The sequence below is a fragment of the Notolepis coatsorum genome (genome assembly GCF_963971535.1).
Source record: "Notolepis coatsorum genome assembly, chromosome: 11".
In the NCBI taxonomy this organism is placed as follows: domain Eukaryota; kingdom Metazoa; phylum Chordata; class Actinopteri; order Aulopiformes; family Paralepididae; genus Notolepis; species Notolepis coatsorum.
In genome coordinates, this window is record NC_140175.1 from 86,475,084 (window position 1) to 86,496,330 (window position 21,247).

General features: G+C 44.1%; 1 protein-coding gene across 1 annotated transcript in view; it reads right to left on the bottom strand.

The window, feature by feature from the left end:
- lmx1ba (LIM homeobox transcription factor 1, beta a) overlaps positions 1 to 21,247 on the bottom strand; it is a gene marked incomplete at both ends in the record, with an annotated part of 52,095 nt that overhangs the window by 8,047 nt on the left and 22,801 nt on the right. Inside the window, 2 exon segments of the mRNA XM_084325507.1 lie at positions 762 to 940; positions 19,409 to 19,641. Coding sequence (XP_084181633.1) covers positions 762 to 940; positions 19,409 to 19,641 — 412 coding nt within the window.

Sequence of the window (21,247 nt, forward strand, 5' to 3'; positions counted from 1 at the left end):
AAACTTGGTTTGTCCGAGGTAAGCGACAGTTGTGATTGGAGGATCAAGAAAAGGGGCAGGGTTTGAGACAGGTCTATTCTAGAATCTGGCTGAGGTCCAGTTAGAGTTGGAGGAAGAAGTTGATGCGACACTACTAAGGAATTCCGAGTCGACGTGAATAGACAACTCCAAGGTAGTAGTAGCGTGGGCGAGCTTTACAAACACCATTCTTGTGTTTCATAAGGACCTTATTCCTCTCTTTTGTCAGACAAAAACCTTGTATGTCCAAAAAGTCCACATTGCAGGAATGATACAGATTTCATTTGAATTTGACAGCCATTTACTTTTTAAATCCTTCAAAGGGGGTTTTGAATGGGTTCCTTGACCATTGTTGTAGATAACGAATATCGTGAATAACTTACTCAGTCAAATGGATCCGGTTAATACGATTTATTAGCCAGATAGATCAATTACATTACAAGATAGTTAGAGGTATGGCTGAGTGGCTCTCGCCCAGGTTATCAGCTACAAGACCTGGGAGGAGAAGAGAGAATGACGTGGGAAGGACTCCTTTATAGTCAGGAGGGGGAGGGGGAACCCCATGAGATGGGTCAAAGGGAGGGGAGGGGTTAAAAGACATGTTCTCCGAGAGGCTGAGATAGCAGGAGAGATGAGCTCTATATTTCCTCCACACCATCCTCACCACGCAGCAGAGGAAAGCCTTCGAGGCCTCCTTCGAGGTCTTGAGAAACAGTGTTTCTCCTCCGTCTCTACGTCCTCACCTTTCTGCAGGGCTTGGAGGAGACCTCGAAGGAGGCCTTGAAGGCTCTCCTCTGCTGCGTGGTGAGGATGGTGCGGGGCCGCTTGGGCCGGCGGGGGTCTTTGCCGTCGTCGCTACCCTTCCCCTGGCCACCGGTGCCCTTCTCCGGCTTCACGTCCAAGTCTTCGTCCTCGCTTTTCTCTGAGGAAGACGGAAGGACAAAGGGGCCGATAAGCATCGGTCAGTCAACCCTTTCACCACCACACTACCAAAATGGTTAACCCTTTCACTGGGACAATACGGGAGGTTAACCCTCTCACTGCCACACGGCAAAGGGTCGACCCTTTCACTACCACACTACAGAAGGTTAACCCCTTCACTACCACACTACAGATGGTTAACCGTCTGTAGTGTGGTAGTGAAGGGGTTAACCTTCTGTAGTGTGGTAGTGAAAGGGTTCAACTCTGTCATGATAAATACTGTAGGCTGTCTGTCCCTCAAATTGAAAATGTTTTCAATAATATTTTTATTGATTTTTTTTAAACAAAACATACATTTATAAAAAATTATATTAAAATCAAGAAAATAGAAATGCCCTCCCTCCTACCTTAACACTTTGAGTGCCACGGACGCGTTTTGTCGTTAGTTCATGCCGACTGTTGAATGCCACCAATGCTATATAGCGTTTGTTTGTCGTATTTTTTTTATTAGCGATTTGAATTCATATTTCATCAATCGAGCCTCACGCTAGTGCTGCAGACTCTCTCTGAGCTCCATTGGGAAAATACCGCCCCCTATCGTCTCTCCCTGTGGTACTGCACCCCATTGGATTAGACTGATGGGGGGGGGGGGGTCCAGCTTCCTCATTTTACTTTTCCGTCAAGCCAACTGAAGGATCGAAGTGATTGCCGAGCCGCAAAACAACGTGGAATACATATTTACAGTAGCCGGCGCTGAATCAATATTATATATTTGGAATGGCGATCAGGAATTGGAATAATCTTTTTGGAGAACATCTGATCTGAGGTAAGCAATTTATGTTACCAGTCTTGGGGTAATCGGATCTATTTTCACAGAGATATCAGCGTTTGCCCCATGTGTGTGTGTGTGTGTGTGTGTGCTGATCAGGAAATGAGAGAATATATTTTTCAGCTTGCTTCTCTAGCGTGCATAAGTACACATATACTATCGATAATCTAGCGTTTATTTGAAAACGATTCATAAATAGGCAGAAAAATTACAACGTTTTTTTGTGTATTCCAGAATATTCCAGTAAATGCCGTTTATCACGGAATCTATATATTTTCCTGAAACTTTCAAGAAAACGAGGGCTTTTCAAAATGCTATAAAACGGAAATGAACCGATTAAAAAACAATCCGTTTTGGACAATGTTGACTGCAAACAAGTCATTGATAAGCGACGGGCAGATTAGACACATAATTTAAGACATAGATTATGCGTTTAGAGCGCTATCATTGAAGTGGGTGGTGGCATTCAACGATAAATAGTGCACGCCACGCTGGCAATCAAAGTGTTAAAGTCAATAAAATATATAAACAAATACGTTAAAATTAAAAGAATGAATTACACCATGAATGATTATTTATGTATGTGTATGTAAAATAAAAATAAATGAATGAAGTTTATTTTTCGGTCTTGTTTACAGACAAATCAAACACACCTGTGTGGACTTACAAAAACTATTTTAAATCACAAATGCACATATTGAAGGCAAGCTCACACACAAAATCCAAAATCAACGACCGAAAAAAAGGAATAGGCTGAAGCACATGTTTATTTTTGCCTATCCTTTACAAATTCTTCAAAACTAAATATATTTTAATATAAGAAAGAAAAACTTAAAATATGCTGCAAGATATAATGTTTTGAAAGAAAAAACAAATTATTCATGTTTTACTCAAAACTGTACTCCTGAATTATTTGATCGTTTAAGGCTTTTTTAAATCTCCCCTGAGAAGTACACAACTTCCACCCGTCGCTAAGACTATTCCATCATTTAACTCCCAAAATGTAAACAATAAATCTTCTAGAAAATATTTATTTTATCTATTTACATATATACATACCTATACATATATTTATTCACATACACATCTGGCCATTACCTATACACAAAATAACAATAAATATATATATTTCTAACGTTTCTTCAGGGAAGATATTTCTGTCGTGCCACACACTGACTAATAGAGCTGCACACATGGACACCTGGGAGCAAACCCAGTAGAACTGAAGGCTTCTACGACTGATCAGTGAGCTGGTCCACCGGAGCGGTTAGGGGTTCGCTGCCTTGCTCAAAGGTACTTCAACAGCAGTAGTTGAGGGAGGGGAGAGTATTACTCATTCACTTATCAGCAGGATATTAAACAGATAAACAATACATTATGTTCTAGTGTTGCATAACTGTATAAAGAGTAAAGAAATATCCAATAGAAGAGAAGAGAAGAGAAGAGAAGAGAAGAGAAGAGAAGAAAAGAGGAAGAGACAAGAAGAGAAGAGACAAGAAGAGACAAGAAGAGACAAGAAGAGACAAGAAGAGAAGAGAAGAGACAAGAAGTGAAGAGAAGAGACAATAAGAAAAGACAAGAGAAGAGACAAGAAGAGAAGAGAAGAGACAATAAGAAAAGACAAGAGAAGAGACAAGAAGAGAAGAGTCAAGATGAGAAGAGTCAAGAAGAGAAGAGCCAATAAGTGAAGAGAGGAGAAGAGACAAGAAGAGAAGAGAAGAGACAAGAAGTGAAGAGAAGAGACAATAAGAAAAGACAAGAGAAGAGACAAGAAGAGAAGAGTCAAGATGAGAAGAGTCAAGAAGATAAGAGCCAGTAAGTGAAGAGTCAAGAAGTGAAGAGAGGAGAAGAGACAAGAAGAGAAGAGAAGAGACATGAATTGAAGAGACAAGAAGAGAAGAGAAGAGACAAGAAGAGACGAGAAGAGAAGAGAAGAGACAAGAAGAGAAGAGACAAGAAGAGAAGAGACAAGAAGAGAGAAGAGAAGAGAAGAGAAGAGACAAGAAGAGAAGAGAATAGACAAGAAGTGAAGAGAAGAGACAATAAGAAAAGACAAGAGAAGAGACAAGAAGAGAAGAGTCAAGATGAGAAGGGTCAAGAAGAGAAGAGCCAATAAGTGAAGAGTCAAGAAGTGAAGAGAGGAGAAGAGACAAGAAGAGAAGAGAAGAGACATGAATTGAAGAGACAAGAAGAGAAGAGAAGAGACAAGAAGAGACGAGAAGAGAGAAGAGAAGAGACAAGAAGAGAAGAGAAGAGAAGAGACAAGAAGTGAAGAGAAGAGACAATAAGAAAAGACAAGAGAAGAGACAAGAAGAGAAGAGTCAAGATGAGAAGAGTCAAGAAGAGAAGAGCCAATAAGTGAAGAGTCAAGAAGTGAAGAGAGGAGAAGAGACAAGAAGAGAAGAGAAGAGACATGAATTGAAGAGACAAGAAGAGAAGAGAAGAGAAGAGAAAAGAAGAGACGAGAAGAGAAGAGACAAGAAGTCAAGAGAAAAGAAGAGAAGAGACAAGAAGAGAAGAGACAAGAAGAGAGAAGAGAAGAGAAGAGAAGAGAAGAGAAGAGAAGAGAAGAGAAGAGAAGAGAAGAGAAGAGAAGAGAAGAGAAGAGAAGAGAAGAGGAGAGGAGAGGAGAGGAGAGGAGAGGAGAGGAGAGGAGAGGAGAGAAGAGAAGAGAAGAGAAGAGAAGAGAAGAGAAGAGAAGAGAAGAGAAGAGAAGAGAAGAGAAGAGAAGAGAAGAGAAGAGAAGAGAAGAGAAGAGAAGAGAAGAGAAGAGAAGAGAAGAGACTTGTGACTTGTGGCTTGTCAGATGGCTCCACCACTGTAATCAATTGGCCAAATGACTGCCTGACAAGAGTGTGGATGAATTACTGCTGCTAGCAGGGTACAATGTAATAAAAATGTGAAATGCTTACCATGGCTTGATTACAAAACTCTTCATATCTAGTTTGGGTTTTTAGAAAACAATTCTCCCTCTCTGCATGCAGGCACTTCATCACTGTGAATACCGTTAGTGAGATTAGAGCAGAATATGGGGTTTTTATTATCATTGCTGTGCGTTTTTCTCTCTAAACTGTCTTCATATGTCCCCTCGCCGTCACTGCTTGTGTCTCAGAGATGCTGGTTATTGGATTGTATGGAAAATAATGAGTATCATAGATACAGGTAGACTTTGCATACATGTGGGCTTAGATGAGGGTGCCAAGCTGCCTTTTTTAAATATATATATATTAACAAAAATAGAAAAACAGAAAAAGAAGCAATAACAAAAACTGAAAGATAGAAGGAGATACATATACATCCACCCTCTAACCACGCACACTGGGTCTGGATGATGATGAAGAGGAGGAGAGCAGGCCGGTCACTAGAGTCTGAAAGGTCTGATGATGATGAAGAGGAGGAGAGCAGGCCGGTCACTAGTCTGAAAGGTCTGATGATGATGAAGAGGAGGAGAGCAGGCCGGTCACTAGTCTGAAAGGTCTGATGATGATGAAGAGGAGGAGAGCAGACAGGTCACTAGAGTCTGAAAGGTCTGGATGGTGATGAAGAGGAGGAGAGCAGGAGGTCACTAGAGTCTGAAAGGTCTGGATGATGATGAAGAGGAGGAGAGCAGGAGGTCACTAGTCTGAAAGGTCTGGATGATGATGAAGAGGAGGAGAGCAGGAGGTCACTAGTCTGAAAGGTCTGGATGATGATGAAGAGGAGGAGAGCAGGAGGTCACTAGTCTGAAAGGTCTGGATGATGATGAAGAGGAGGAGAGCAGGAGGTCACTAGTCTGAAAGGTCTGGATGATGATGAAGAGGAGGAGAGCAGGAGGTCACTAGAGTCTGAAAGGTCTGGATGATGATGAAGAGGAGGAGAGCAGACAGGTCACTAGAGTCTGAAAGGTCTGATGGTGATGAAGAGGAGGAGAGCAGACAGGTCACTAGAGTCTGAAAGGTCTGGATGGTGATGAAGAGGAGGAGAGCAGGAGGTCACTAGAGTCTGAAAGGTCTGGATGATGATGAAGAGGAGGAGAGCAGACAGGTCACTAGAGTCTGAAAGGTCTGGATGATGATGAAGAGGAGGAGAGCAGGAGGTCACTAGAGTCTGAAAGGTCTGGATGATGATGAAGAGGAGGAGAGCAGACAGGTCACTAGTCTGAAAGGTCTGGATGATGATGAAGAGGAGGAGAGCAGGAGGTCACTAGAGTCTGAAAGGTCTGGATGATGATGAAGAGGAGGAGAGCAGGAGGTCACTAGTCTGAAAGGTCTGGATGGTGATGAAGAGGAGGAGAGCAGACAGGTCACTAGTCTGAAAGGTCTGGATGATGATGAAGAGGAGGAGAGCAGGAGGTCACTAGTCTGAAAGGTCTGGATGATGATGAAGAGGAGGAGAGCAGGAGGTCACTAGAGTCTGAAAGGTCTGGATGATGATGAAGAGGAGGAGAGCAGACAGGTCACTAGAGTCTGAAAGGTCTGGATGATGATGAAGAGGAGGAGAGCAGGAGGTCACTAGAGTCTGAAAGGTCTGGATGATGATGAAGAGGAGGAGAGCAGGAGGTCACTAGAGTCTGAAAGGATGATGATGAAGAGGAGGAGAGCAGGAGGTCACTAGTCTGAAAGGTCTGGATGATGATGAAGAGGAGGAGAGCAGGAGGTCACTAGAGTCTGAAAGGATGATGATGATGATGAAGAGGAGGAGAGCAGGAGGTCACTAGAGTCTGAAAGGTCTGGATGGTGATGAAGAGGAGGAGAGCAGACAGGTCACTAGTCTGAAAGGTCTGGATGATGATGAAGAGGAGGAGAGCAGGAGGTCACTAGTCTGAAAGGTCTGGATGGTGATGAAGAGGAGGAGAGCAGACAGGTCACTAGAGTCTGAAAGGTCTGGATGATGATGAAGAGGAGGAGAGCAGACAGGTCACTAGAGTCTGAAAGGTCTGGATGATGATGAAGAGGAGGAGAGCAGGAGGTCACTAGAGTCTGAAAGGTCTGGATGATGATGAAGAGGAGGAGAGCAGGAGGTCACTAGAGTCTGAAAGGTCAGGATGATGATGAAGAGGAGGAGAGCAGGAGGTCACTAGAGTCTGAAAGGTCTGGATGATGATGAAGAGGAGGAGAGCAGGAGGTCACTAGTCTGAAAGGTCTGGATGATGATGAAGAGGAGGAGGAGAGCAGGAGGTCACTAGAGTCTGAAAGGTCTGGATGATGATGAAGAGGAGGAGAGCAGGAGGTCACTAGTCTGAAAGGTCTGGATGATGGTGATGAAGAGGAGGAGAGCAGGAGGTCACTAGAGTCTGAAAGGTCTGGATGGTGATGAAGAGGAGGAGAGCAGGAGGTCACTAGAGTCTGAAAGGTCTGGATGATGATGAAGAGGAGGAGAGCAGGAGGTCACTAGTCTGAAAGGTCTGGATGATGATGATGAAGAGGAGGAGAGCAGGAGGTCACTAGAGTCTGAAAGGTCTGGATGATGATGAAGAGGAGGAGAGCAGGAGGTCACTAGAGTCTGAAAGGTCTGGATGATGATGAAGAGGAGGAGAGCAGGAGGTCACTAGTCTGAAAGGTCTGGATGATGATGAAGAGGAGGAGAGCAGACAGGTCACTAGTCTGAAAGGTCTGATGGTGATGAAGAGGAGGAGAGCAGACAGGTCACTAGTCTGAAAGGTCTGGATGATGATGAAGAGGAGGAGAGCAGGAGGTCACTAGAGTCTGAAAGGTCTGGATGATGATGAAGAGGAGGAGAGCAGGAGGTCACTAGAGTCTGAAAGGTCTGGATGATGATGAAGAGGAGGAGAGCAGGAGGTCTCTAGAGTCTGAAAGGATGATGATGAAGAGGAGGAGAGCAGGAGGTCACTAGAGTCTGAAAGGTCTGGATGATGATGAAGAGGAGGAGAGCAGGAGGTCACTAGTCTGAAAGGTCTGGATGATGGTGATGAAGAGGAGGAGAGCAGGAGGTCACTAGAGTCTGAAAGGTCTGGATGGTGATGAAGAGGAGGAGAGCAGGAGGTCACTAGAGTCTGAAAGGTCTGGATGGTGATGAAGAGGAGGAGAGCAGGAGGTCACTAGAGTCTGAAAGGTCTGGATGGTGATGAAGAGGAGGAGAGCAGGAGGTCACTAGAGTCTGAAAGGTCTGGATGGTGATGAAGAGGAGGAGAGCAGGCAGGTCACTAGAGTCTGAAAGGATGATGATGATGAAGAGGAGGAGAGCAGGAGGTCACTAGAGTCTGAAAGGATGATGGTGATGAAGAGGAGGAGAGCAGGAGGTCACTAGAGTCTGAAAGGTCTGGATGGTGATGAAGAGGAGGAGAGCAGGCCGGTCACTAGAGTCTGAAAGGTCTGGATGGTGATGAAGAGGAGGAGAGCAGGAGGTCACTAGAGTCTGAAAGGTCTGGATGATGATGAAGAGGAGGAGAGCAGGAGGTCACTAGAGTCTGAAAGGTCTGGATGGTGATGAAGAGGAGGAGAGCAGGCCGGTCACTAGTCTGAAAGGTCTGGATGGTGATGAAGAGGAGGAGAGCAGGAGGTCACTAGAGTCTGAAAGGTCTGATGATGATGAAGAGGAGGAGAGCAGGAGGTCACTAGAGTCTGAAAGGTCTGGATGATGATGAAGAGGAGGAGAGCAGGAGGTCACTAGAGTCTGAAAGGTCTGGATGGTGATGAAGAGGAGGAGAGCAGGCCGGTCACTAGTCTGAAAGGTCTGGATGATGATGAAGAGGAGGAGAGCAGGAGGTCACTAGAGTCTGAAAGGTCTGGATGATGATGAAGAGGAGGAGAGCAGGAGGTCACTAGAGTCTGAAAGGTCTGGATGATGATGAAGAGGAGGAGAGCAGGAGGTCACTAGAGTCTGAAAGGTCTGGATGGTGATGAAGAGGAGGAGAGCAGGAGGTCACTAGAGTCTGAAAGGTCTGGATGATGATGAAGAGGAGGAGAGCAGGAGGTCTCTAGAGTCTGAAAGGTCTGATGATGATGAAGAGGAGGAGAGCAGGAGGTCACTAGAGTCTGAAAGGTCTGGATGGTGATGAAGAGGAGGAGAGCAGGAGGTCACTAGAGTCTGAAAGGATGATGATGATGAAGAGGAGGAGAGCAGACAGGTCACTAGAGTCTGAAAGGTCTGGATGGTGATGAAGAGGAGGAGAGCAGGAGGTCACTAGAGTCTGAAAGGTCTGGATGGTGATGAAGAGGAGGAGAGCAGGAGGTCACTAGAGTCTGAAAGGTCTGGATGGTGATGAAGAGGAGGAGAGCAGGAGGTCACTAGAGTCTGAAAGGTCTGGATGGTGATGAAGAGGAGGAGAGCAGGAGGTCACTAGAGTCTGAAAGGTCTGGATGGTGATGAAGAGGAGGAGAGCAGGAGGTCACTAGAGTCTGAAAGGTCTGGATGATGATGAAGAGGAGGAGAGCAGGAGGTCACTAGAGTCTGAAAGGTCTGGATGGTGATGAAGAGGAGGAGAGCAGGAGGTCACTAGAGTCTGAAAGGTCTGGATGATGATGAAGAGGAGGAGAGCAGGAGGTCACTAGAGTCTGAAAGGTCTGGATGATGATGAAGAGGAGGAGAGCAGGAGGTCACTAGAGTCTGAAAGGTCTGGATGATGATGAAGAGGAGGAGAGCAGGAGGTCACTAGAGTCTGAAAGGTCTGATGATGATGAAGAGGAGGAGAGCAGGAGGTCACTAGAGTCTGAAAGGTCTGGATGGTGATGAAGAGGAGGAGAGCAGGAGGTCACTAGAGTCTGAAAGGTCTGGATGGTGATGAAGAGGAGGAGAGCAGGAGGTCACTAGAGTCTGAAAGGTCTGGATGGTGATGAAGAGGAGGAGAGCAGGAGGTCACTAGAGTCTGAAAGGTCTGGATGGTGATGAAGAGGAGGAGAGCAGGAGGTCACTAGAGTCTGAAAGGTCAGGATGATGATGAAGAGGAGGAGAGCAGGAGGTCACTAGAGTCTGAAAGGTCTGGATGATGATGAAGAGGAGGAGAGCAGGAGGTCACTAGTCTGAAAGGTCTGGATGATGATGATGATGAAGAGGAGGAGAGCAGGAGGTCACTAGAGTCTGAAAGGTCTGGATGATGATGATGAAGAGGAGGAGAGCAGGAGGTCACTAGAGTCTGAAAGGTCTGATGATGATGAAGAGGAGGAGAGCAGGAGGTCACTAGAGTCTGAAAGGTCTGATGATGATGAAGAGGAGGAGAGCAGGCAGGTCACTAGAGTCTGAAAGGTCTGGATGATGATGAAGAGGAGGAGAGCAGGAGGTCACTAGAGTCTGAAAGGTCTGGATGATGATGAAGAGGAGGAGAGCAGGAGGTCACTAGTCTGAAAGGTCTGGATGATGATGAAGAGGAGGAGAGCAGGAGGTCACTAGAGTCTGAAAGGTCTGGATGATGATGAAGAGGAGGAGAGCAGGAGGTCACTAGAGTCTGAAAGGTCTGGATGGTGATGAAGAGGAGGAGAGCAGGCCGGTCACTAGTCTGAAAGGTCTGGATGGTGATGAAGAGGAGGAGAGCAGGAGGTCACTAGAGTCTGAAAGGTCTGGATGATGATGAAGAGGAGGAGAGCAGGAGGTCACTAGAGTCTGAAAGGTCTGATGATGATGAAGAGGAGGAGAGCAGGAGGTCACTAGTCTGAAAGGTCTGGATGATGATGAAGAGGAGGAGAGCAGGAGGTCACTAGTCTGAAAGGTCTGGATGATGATGAAGAGGAGGAGAGCAGGCCGGTCACTAGAGTCTGAAAGGTCTGGATGGTGATGAAGAGGAGGAGAGCAGGAGGTCACTAGTCTGAAAGGTCTGGATGGTGATGAAGAGGAGGAGAGCAGGAGGTCACTAGAGTCTGAAAGGTCTGGATGATGATGAAGAGGAGGAGAGCAGGAGGTCACTAGAGTCTGAAAGGTCTGGATGGTGATGAAGAGGAGGAGAGCAGACAGGTCACTAGAGTCTGAAAGGTCTGGATGATGATGAAGAGGAGGAGAGCAGGCAGGTCACTAGAGTCTGAAAGGTCTGGATGATGATGAAGAGGAGGAGAGCAGGAGGTCACTAGTCTGAAAGGTCTGGATGATGATGAAGAGGAGGAGAGCAGGAGGTCACTAGAGTCTGAAAGGTCTGGATGGTGATGAAGAGGAGGAGAGCAGGAGGTCACTAGAGTCTGAAAGGTCTGGATGATGATGAAGAGGAGGAGAGCAGGAGGTCACTAGAGTCTGAAAGGTCTGGATGATGATGAAGAGGAGGAGAGCAGGAGGTCACTAGAGTCTGAAAGGATGATGGTGATGAAGAGGAGGAGAGCAGGAGGTCACTAGAGTCTGAAAGGTCTGGATGGTGATGAAGAGGAGGAGAGCAGGAGGTCACTAGAGTCTGAAAGGTCTGGATGATGATGAAGAGGAGGAGAGCAGGAGGTCACTAGAGTCTGAAAGGTCTGATGATGATGAAGAGGAGGAGAGCAGGAGGTCACTAGTCTGAAAGGTCTGGATGATGATGAAGAGGAGGAGAGCAGGAGGTCACTAGAGTCTGAAAGGTCTGGATGGTGATGAAGAGGAGGAGAGCAGGCCGGTCACTAGTCTGAAAGGATGATGATGATGAAGAGGAGGAGAGCAGGAGGTCACTAGAGTCTGAAAGGTCTGGATGGTGATGAAGAGGAGGAGAGCAGGCAGGTCACTAGAGTCTGAAAGGTCTGGATGGTGATGAAGAGGAGGAGAGCAGGCCGGTCACTAGTCTGAAAGGATGATGATGATGAAGAGGAGGAGAGCAGGAGGTCACTAGAGTCTGAAAGGTCTGGATGGTGATGAAGAGGAGGAGAGCAGGAGGTCACTAGAGTCTGAAAGGTCTGGATGGTGATGAAGAGGAGGAGAGCAGGAGGTCACTAGAGTCTGAAAGGTCTGGATGATGATGAAGAGGAGGAGAGCAGGAGGTCACTAGAGTCTGAAAGGTCTGGATGGTGATGAAGAGGAGGAGAGCAGGAGGTCACTAGTCTGAAAGGTCTGGATGATGATGAAGAGGAGGAGAGCAGGAGGTCACTAGAGTCTGAAAGGTCTGGATGGTGATGAAGAGGAGGAGAGCAGGAGGTCACTAGTCTGAAAGGTCTGGATGATGATGAAGAGGAGGAGAGCAGGAGGTCACTAGAGTCTGAAAGGTCTGGATGATGATGAAGAGGAGGAGAGCAGGAGGTCACTAGAGTCTGAAAGGTCTGGATGATGATGAAGAGGAGGAGAGCAGGAGGTCACTAGTCTGAAAGGTCTGGATGATGATGAAGAGGAGGAGAGCAGGAGGTCACTAGAGTCTGAAAGGTCTGGATGGTGATGAAGAGGAGGAGAGCAGGAGGTCACTAGTCTGAAAGGTCTGGATGGTGATGAAGAGGAGGAGAGCAGGAGGTCACTAGTCTGAAAGGTCTGGATGGTGATGAAGAGGAGGAGAGCAGGAGGTCACTAGTCTGAAAGGTCTGGATGGTGATGAAGAGGAGGAGAGCAGGCAGGATGGATGATACAGCGTAACTAGTAAGAGTAGGTAAGGGATGTGTACAGATATAGTAAAAAGGATTATTATGCAGGTATGTACAGACAGATGTGGATATACAGTATATATATATATATATATATATATATATATATATATATATATATATATATATATATATATATATATATACACAGTAAGAATAAATACGGACAGCATTATTGTACATGCTATAATACAATTGTATGGGTTATATGCAGGTGTAATAGGTATATAGAAGGATTATATGCAGGTATATTCAGACAGATATGGATATATATATATGCGTTAAATATAAATATATAAATGTATATATATGGTATGATATCATATAGAGATGTTATGATTATGATGATCACTATGATGGTCATCAAGTTCAACACTGCTGATATGAAAGAGGAAACCCCCGTCATGCCAGCATTTATCTAAATGTATGTTTTTTTTTCTTTTCTATAATTTCTTTTATGTCTGCCACTGTTCACATGGCAGAAAATAAAGAACATAAAAGAAACAAATTGGAAATAAAAAAAATTAAAAACATAAAAATGAAAAGACTACTAGTTCTCAGTGAAGGTCACCTGTGCAGCGACCAAATCATGTGCTGCTGGTGCCACAGCGCCCCCAGTGGAGACATGTTGTATTGTGAGCTGTGTGGGAGGCTGTTGAGGCCAGACTGAAAGAGGCAACATTCAGAAGTTGAAGCATGATTAATTTGTTACTAGAGTTACGGGCGAGCGAGTTTGAATTTGTCCTCCGTGTGATGTCATCCGCAGGACGCGCTTACTCACACAGCTAAGTGAAATGATGAACGTGAAGAAACGGCCTAAAGCCTCACAGTTGGATACTGTTTGTAAAATAATAATAGTACTAATAATAGTGGATAGGGATTTTTATGGCTTCAGCTCAAAAGCAAGCATTAAAACCAAAATATGTAAGGAACTAAAGATATTTTTAAGAGATCAATTACTACAAAATGCTACAGGACAAAATAATAGCTCAATATAATTTGTGGTGTAATGCCCCTTTAAGCATAACCACGGAATTTGATTTGTACTTTTTTGGACATTGGTATGAATCTGTGAGGGTTTGTTGCAAACACCAAAGAGAGAGAGAAAAAAGATGGCTGTTTTTCTACACTTTCTTGCTTTCACTGCTTTTGTTGTAAGCCACCGTATGGTCATGTCTTTTTGCTGATTAACTGATAACACTAGAGTAAAATAGCTTTTATTAACAGGCATAATAGACACATAGCATATTATACAGCTGTTATGAGCTCCTAACACAACCGTTTTCCAATATATTCCATTATAAATGTTCGCCTTAGTGTTTCAAATTTCGCTGATGTTTTAACTGTGATTAAAACTCAAATAATTTTCTCTTCTCCAGTTAGCCTTAATTTGACTGTGAATTTGATATTAGTGATATCAATATTTAATTGAGCCTGAATAATCCACAGCCATTAAATGAAGGTTTAAATAATTCCCTGAGGGTGCCTGTTTCTTTCTCTGTTGTTGCTGCAGGCTGTGGCCCATGTCTACAAATAAACAGCGGGCAATCTGTCAGCATGGCTTTATTCATTGCAGTAGGAGAATGGCAGCTTTCTAATCATACCGTTATCATTTCTCTACTCTTAATATCAAGCCAGCTATGTTCTGGTGAAGTGTCTCCAAACCATGTTTTTGTAAAGAATTGCCTTCAAACGTACATTTTAGGGCTGACCCCTATTAGTCGATTAGTCTACTAATCGGTCGAAAGGAGCCGTATTCGACTAACACCTCTTAGTCGAATAGTAAAAAAATAAATACAAATAAATTATAATTTTTATTACATTTTTGTATCATTCTTTCCAAAATAAAAGAGGCCTAGAAGCGTGGCTAACGCTAATGGCACGCATACCAGAGGCTAACTGCCTACGAAAACAGGCACAGAGGCACTGAAAGAGGGATTTCACCCATCTAATGAACACACTAGACTAGACAAATATCAAGATGTATCCATCAGTGGACCAATTGCATGCTTTTGCAGAGGACAAGAAGCCTTCAGTCGACTCCTTCAGACATTAAGCACCCCCACAGCCCAAATGGAATGATAAAAAAATAAATAATAATAATATAAAAATATATATATATATATTATACTTAAAAAAAAATTGTAAATATTTTTTTTGTCGATCAATAGTCCACTAACGGCACATTTTGGCCAATCATAGTCGACCATCCAAATCCTTAGTCGGGGACAGCCCTAGTACATTTAGGTTAATACACACGAATAACACTGTTATTTGTAACTGTAAATTACATTGTAAAGTTTACTGTAATTACATGTTAGTTTAGATTAAATTAGATTAAAATGTATTGTCATTATCCAGCACAAGAACAGTACAACAAAAAGAAGTTTGGCATCCAACCAGAGTGCAAATGTAACAGTAAAGTGCAATAGTAATATACAATGTACAGGTGATTAAACTGGGTATAAAATATATTAATTAGTACTACTGAGTATAGTGCTAATCAGATGTATGCACAGAGTTGTAGTATTAATATGTACAGTGATACATAAAGACACTATGGTAGTAAGTCGTACTAGCCAGCAGCGTAACTAGTAATACTAGCTAAGGGACATATATAGATATAGATATTACATGTATATTCTGAAAGTCCATTTATCAATAAGACATACAAGATAGACATTCACATGCTAATAACACGTTTATGACCCGACTGGAAATGCTTTGACACGTCACAAATAGGGAAGCCTGTGTTTATACAGACATGCCCCTGCTCTGATGCGGAAGTGTATCTGTGTGGTAATGTGAACCAGATGGTGCTAACCGTACCGGTTTGGCACGTCGCCGTCAGAGGGACGGGGAACAGTTGGGAGAAATTAGCCGAGGCTTCGCGCGCGTCCGTCTGGGGGGGACAGCACAGCGCACCACTGCTGTCACTCACAGGGGCGTTGCGGAGACTCCATTAAGTAGCAGTAGTTTCCATGGGCTGAGCCCCCGTGCGGTGGTGGGTGGGTGGAGATCGGTGGGAGGCGGGAAGCACCCGTTCAATGCAAACTTCAATATGAAAACGACTGCTTCAAGAACCACAGATAATAGGCTGAACACACTACTACTGTAATTACAAAACAATCATGACACACTTTCTATACTTACTATACATATACTATACTAAAAGTAGAAATTCACAGATAAAATAGTACTCTGGTAAAAGTGAAAGTTCTCCATTCAGAATTCTATTTTTTTTTTTATCCTCTTTTTCTCCGCCTGATTTTCTATTTTTCTCCCCATCCCAATTTAGTCGTTGTGCCAATTCCCCCCCTGCCCTACCTGGTTGTTGTGCGCATGTTCCCCCTACTGGTCGGTACAAGGGAACCCTGAAGTCCACCACATGCTTCCTCCGACACATGTGGAGACAGCCAGTGGCTCTCTTCTCACCTGGCAGCGAGGACTCTCATTGGTGAAGCGTAACGCATGGGAGGTCACGCTGCCTTCACCATTTCCTGCCTTTCGCTGAGCAGGCGCCCAGACCTGACCTGTAGGCGTCGCTGTCCACAACGCCAGATTACCACCCACGACTTCCCTCCCGCTAACTCAGCCAAACGAGTTAGTATGACGACCGGCCCAAGCCGCAGGGCAATGCTGACTCCGGGAGTCGAGAACGCAGCCTCTTGCATTGGTGATGAGCGCAATCTCCGCTACGCCACCCGACCGCCCTCAGAATTCTATTTAAAGGTGTTACGGTAGATAACATGTGTATGTACGGTAATCATAATTATTATATATATTTTTTATAATAATAGATCCACAGAGCTTTAAGAAAGGTGTGGAATAAAATATTGATTGAATTAATTGATCATTTAAAAAGATTTGCGGGTCCAAAATGTATGTTGTTGTTTACATGTATCCCTACCCTACTTCCCATTTCCCCACGTGGAATGCACCTGATTGGATAAATTACATGTTGGTGCTCTAGTTAACCTCGTTCCCAGTTTTATCTCCGTGAGATAAAGCCTGGTAAAGAACTACTGCCGAAAGTGTCTATGGGGTAGAATTTCCGGTGTATGTACTTCCCCTGGAAGCTGCCTCCGAACGGACCTTTTCCCGAATCCTGTTGGCAAACAAGCTAGAACGTCCCGGTCATGTAGTAAATTCTTCAGGCAAAGCCGTTGCAGTGGCTTAAACGAGGAAATATTGTGCACTTCACACGTTTCTATAATTGTTTTGTCAAAACCGGAAAGCCTGTAGCCTGTACTTCCTGTACTTCCGTTTACACACTTTAGGAGGCATATCTTTACCAGCCTATGCTCTAGTGCAACATCAAGTAGCTGAATGTTATCTATAGCACCTTTAAGAAAAAGTAGAGAAGTATTTGATATTGAATGTACTTAAGTATCAAAAGTTAAAGTATGCATTCTACTCAATGTTTGCGTATTCCAGTGCTTGGGAGCATTCAAATCCTTGAACCATTGACCTCTAAAGGTCATGTTAAAGTGGTGTGTAGTCCAGTTTTTACATCCTCTTGAAGCTGAGCCATATTTTCTATGTATCTTCAAAGTAACTACTATAGTAAGTAACTGATGGGTTCAGATAAATGTAGTGGGGTAATAAGTACAATATTTACTTTGAAATGTAGTGGACAAAGTATAAAGTTCCAGAAATGTTTAATACTCCACTTAAATATTTTACTTAAACACACTTTCCATCACTGCCTGACATTATTTTTTACGTAATGAAGCGTAGTTCCCATGCTTTTGAAATAACAGAACAAGTCATCTGTTTACCTTCATACTGAAGAAAGACAACAACAGCACCAAAAAGTCATTACATTTTCTTTGTCTTAATCGTCATTTTGAATTTATGCTTTTGAGTATAAATTCTCAAAGGTCATCATAAAGTCATACAACTACCCTACTGTAGACTGTAATCATGGTAATCATAATAATCATAACTACCTACTTCATAATATAGCCTACCCATATAACTCTGTATGATAGCATGTACAACAGTTCTGTATATACCATATATATATATATATATATATATATATATATATATATATATATATATTTATTTTTACCATATATATATCTCTACCCACATCTGTCTGTACATACCTGCATAATCCTTTTTACATATCTGTAGATACTATATCTATCTATCTGTACAAAACCCTTACCTACTCTTACTAGTTACACTGCTGGCCAGTATGACTTATTACCATAGAGTTTTTATACCTGTATCACTGTACATATTAATACTACAACTCTGTAAAGACATCTGATTAGCACTATTACACGGTAGTACTAATTTATATATTTTATATCCAGTTTAATCACCTGTACGTTGTATATTACTATTGCACTTTACTGTTACCTTTGCACTCTGGTTGGATGCCAAACTTAATTTAGTTGTACTGTACTTGTGCTGTATAATGATGACAATAAACTTGAATCTAATCTAATCTAATAACATAGGGAGCAGGGTTGAGGGGTTGAGGGGTTCACAACCCCACCTAATTTCCCACTAAGTACGTTCCTTCTGAGGTGTGTTGAAGCTTCAAAACCCAACTGAAAGTGTTGGGGTGTAATGTCGGTGATGATCCCCCTATACGAAAAAACATTCCGTTGTATTGAAGGGGAACCTTTTTTTAATTTAATTGTTTACATTTATATTGTTTAGAGGGTAATACAACAACAAGAAAAAAGACCACACTGTACTCAACCTTTTGGGGAGAGTATCATCAACGTGATTTCACCAGGCAGCTCAACAAGCAAATGAATGGAAATTACAGTGAAATGAAAACTTTAAATACATATTCAATAATAGGCAGAGCACCATTTTCTGGAAGATGAAAAGCTTCTAACGTAGAGCAGGTATATCTTACATTTCTGAGTTTGTTTTTCCAGTGTGAGTTTACCACCAAAGGGAAGTTAGGGCATCAGTTCAGGCAGGGCTGGTTTTACTGCCCGGTCGCTGCTTGATACATTTTGCAGATACTCTCAATGTGCATTTCCTTACTAAAAATGACAAAGTATTGCGACCAATATCACCATTGCTACTCTCACTCAACCCTAAACAGCACTGGTAAGCATGACTTCTGAATCTGAGTTGTAAACTAAAAGCAAATCGGCCAAATTGAAGACGGCATTGCTTGTATGATGTAGCCTGTGTACTCCAACCACACAGCCCTCTGCCTGCACCGTTCATCTGATGGAGCCTGTGTACTCCAACCAGCCCTCTGCCTGCACCATTCATCTGATGTAGCCTGTGTAGTCCAACCACACAGCCCTCTGCATGCACTGTTCATCTGATGTAGCCTGTGTACTCCAACCACACAGCCCTCTGCCTGCACTGTTCATCTGATGTAGCCTGTGTACTCCAACCACACAGCCCTCTGCCTGCACTGTTCATCTGATGTAGCCTGTGTACTGCAACCAGCCCTCTGCCTGCACTGTTCACACTTTGCAGAGAGTAAGCACACACACACCAACAACTGATTGCACAATCCCCTTCACACTTTGGATGTTGGAAACAGATGGAAAGGACAGCAAGACCCACAGCCCTAATCTAAGATCTGGAGTATAGGATCAATGGATTTTCTGCTAAATTCAAATACTGACAAGCCTTTGGCAGGTTTTCCATGAGGGCTGCCATATTCAACCTACAGTATTATAACTTGAATGTCTGCCACTAAAAAAAAAAAATTGACAGTTGACATTTGGGAACTGAATTGAAAGTGAACCAACCCCCTCAGTCTCACTCATCTTGATGAATTTAAAATGGAGGACCCTGATGTAAACAAGACAGAAGTATTTTTCTGGTCTTCATCCTCTTAGCAGTTGTTCGTATTGAGCTGTATTGTACCCATTCTGCAATCTGTTAATAAAGTTTCAATCAATCATTCAATCAATCAATAACCCCCCCCCCCCCCCGAACGGTGGTTGGATTTGGAGGTAAAAGTCTTGATACTAGATCTGCATTCTTCTTTTCTTTTTAATATATATATTTTTAGGGTATTTCTGCTTTATTAGATAGGACAGTTATTGACAGGAAATCGGGGGTAAAGACAAGGGGGGATGATATATGCAACAAAGGTCCTATAGGCCGGATTCAAAGCTCAGGACATATACGCCAACGCGCACACGGTGAGCAAACAGGACGCTGTCAGAGGTGCTGTTCTTCTTCTTCTCACCTGAGTCGGAGTTCTCCGGGCTGACCGAGCTGAGCAGCTCCCTCTCCCTCTCGTAGTCGCTCTTGCACAGCAGCTGCCCCTCCTTCAGGACAAACTCGTCTCCCTTGCAGAGCTGCCGCTCGCACACGCAGCAGCAGAAGCAGCCCAGGTGGTAGACGCTCTCCAGGGCGCGCATGACGAACTCGGTGGGTGCGATCTTCTCCAGGCAGCCGCTGCACTTGGTGGCAAACAGCCTGCGAGGGAGAGAGACAGAGGAGAGAGACTGTGGTGAGATAAGTGGGAAGAATGATTGGAAAGTTTTGGATTCCGTACAGGTATGTTTTCATTAGAGAGTTTTTTTTTTAACGCCACACATTTCACTATAATCCAAAACGCCGAGGAGGGGGAAAAGGGAGTTTATCTGGTAATGATTTTTCACCTCGTCTGTATTTATTATATTTTTTATTTATTTTTTTGACACATGGTTACCTCACTTTAGGTAAAACTTTCCCCCAATGTCAACGCAAAGGAAGCACTTTTCATTCTCTTTACACATTTCAATATACAGCAGAAACGATATATCTAACGCACGGCAGAGAGAACCAGAAAGCCAGAAAATTCCCCCATGTAAAATGCAGTTCATTATATCGGAGTGCATTTGATATGTATGAGTGAGGACTGAACCGGGGGTTGGGCTCGGTCCCTTGGGGGGTGGGGGTGGTGGTGCCTGGCTACTGAGCAGGGGCTCAACCGCTGTGATGTGACCCCTTCCGCCTTTTGACGCCCGCTCAGCTGTGAAAGCGCCGCCGCCGGGCCCTCGCAACGCTCCGTTTGAGGCTGATTATGGTGCACTCTGCGGTGGGGAAACGCAGAGGGCCTTGGGGGGGGAAGGACTGCGGAGCGCTGGTGCTAAATGATTTGAAATGGTCAATTTGCATCGCAACAAGGGTAGCTCCCTGATGTAACATACCACAAGTGTCCCCTCCGTTCCCCCCCCCCCCCACCCCCCGCCCACCCCCCAAGTGTGTTTGTTCTTTTAGCCTTTGAAGTCCAGTAGAATCCGTAATCACAGGAGCGTGCAGGTCTATTTTTTTGTCCAAAAAAAGGCTTTGATGATCAGAGAAATCGTTGCGTGTGAGGCGCACATTCAAGGAGAGCGACGTCACAGGCTATTTTCGGGCCTGAATGGTCGAGAAATTGCCAGTTGCACTATTGCACATTATTTACTTGCAGAAGGGTGGTGCCTCATTGTGAGGCTAAATCTGCATGAACCTGTGTGATTGTTGCTGGACAACCATCTATCTAGACTCTCGGATCTGAACGTGAAGGCAAAGCAAGCAAGCCCCGCTGTACGCTTTGGATGAGGACAAAGGGATCGGTGACAGTGATGAATCGCATAAATAAATAGCAGGGAGAATGAGCACCCGGGAAGCTATTGTCATGGTGATTATGCCAGCGAGTAGGGCGATTCAAGGATCGATAAGCAAACTAGAGCCACGCGCGGCAGGACATTCACGACGGCTGCGGCATCACCCTGGAGACGAGGCATGATAAAGGCATCGTTTTTGGTTATCAGGACTCGAGATCAATGTGCTCTAATCAGGGGTGCAGGGCATGATGAATGGTGGTAGTTAGTCTGGACACGGCCTCAGACGTCGATCTGGAAACTGTTGTGTGAGGAACGCTGGATTCTGTAGCAACTCTCGGGTGAAGAGTTGAAGAGTTGGCTTGGGGGGCCCCCCCCCCCCCTCAAAACTACCATTGGTTTTAATCAACGCTTTTCGAGAATAGACTTGCGTCACTGATGATAATCCCTACCTACGGTACCATGAAACTCTCGCAATTACAAACTTAACGATC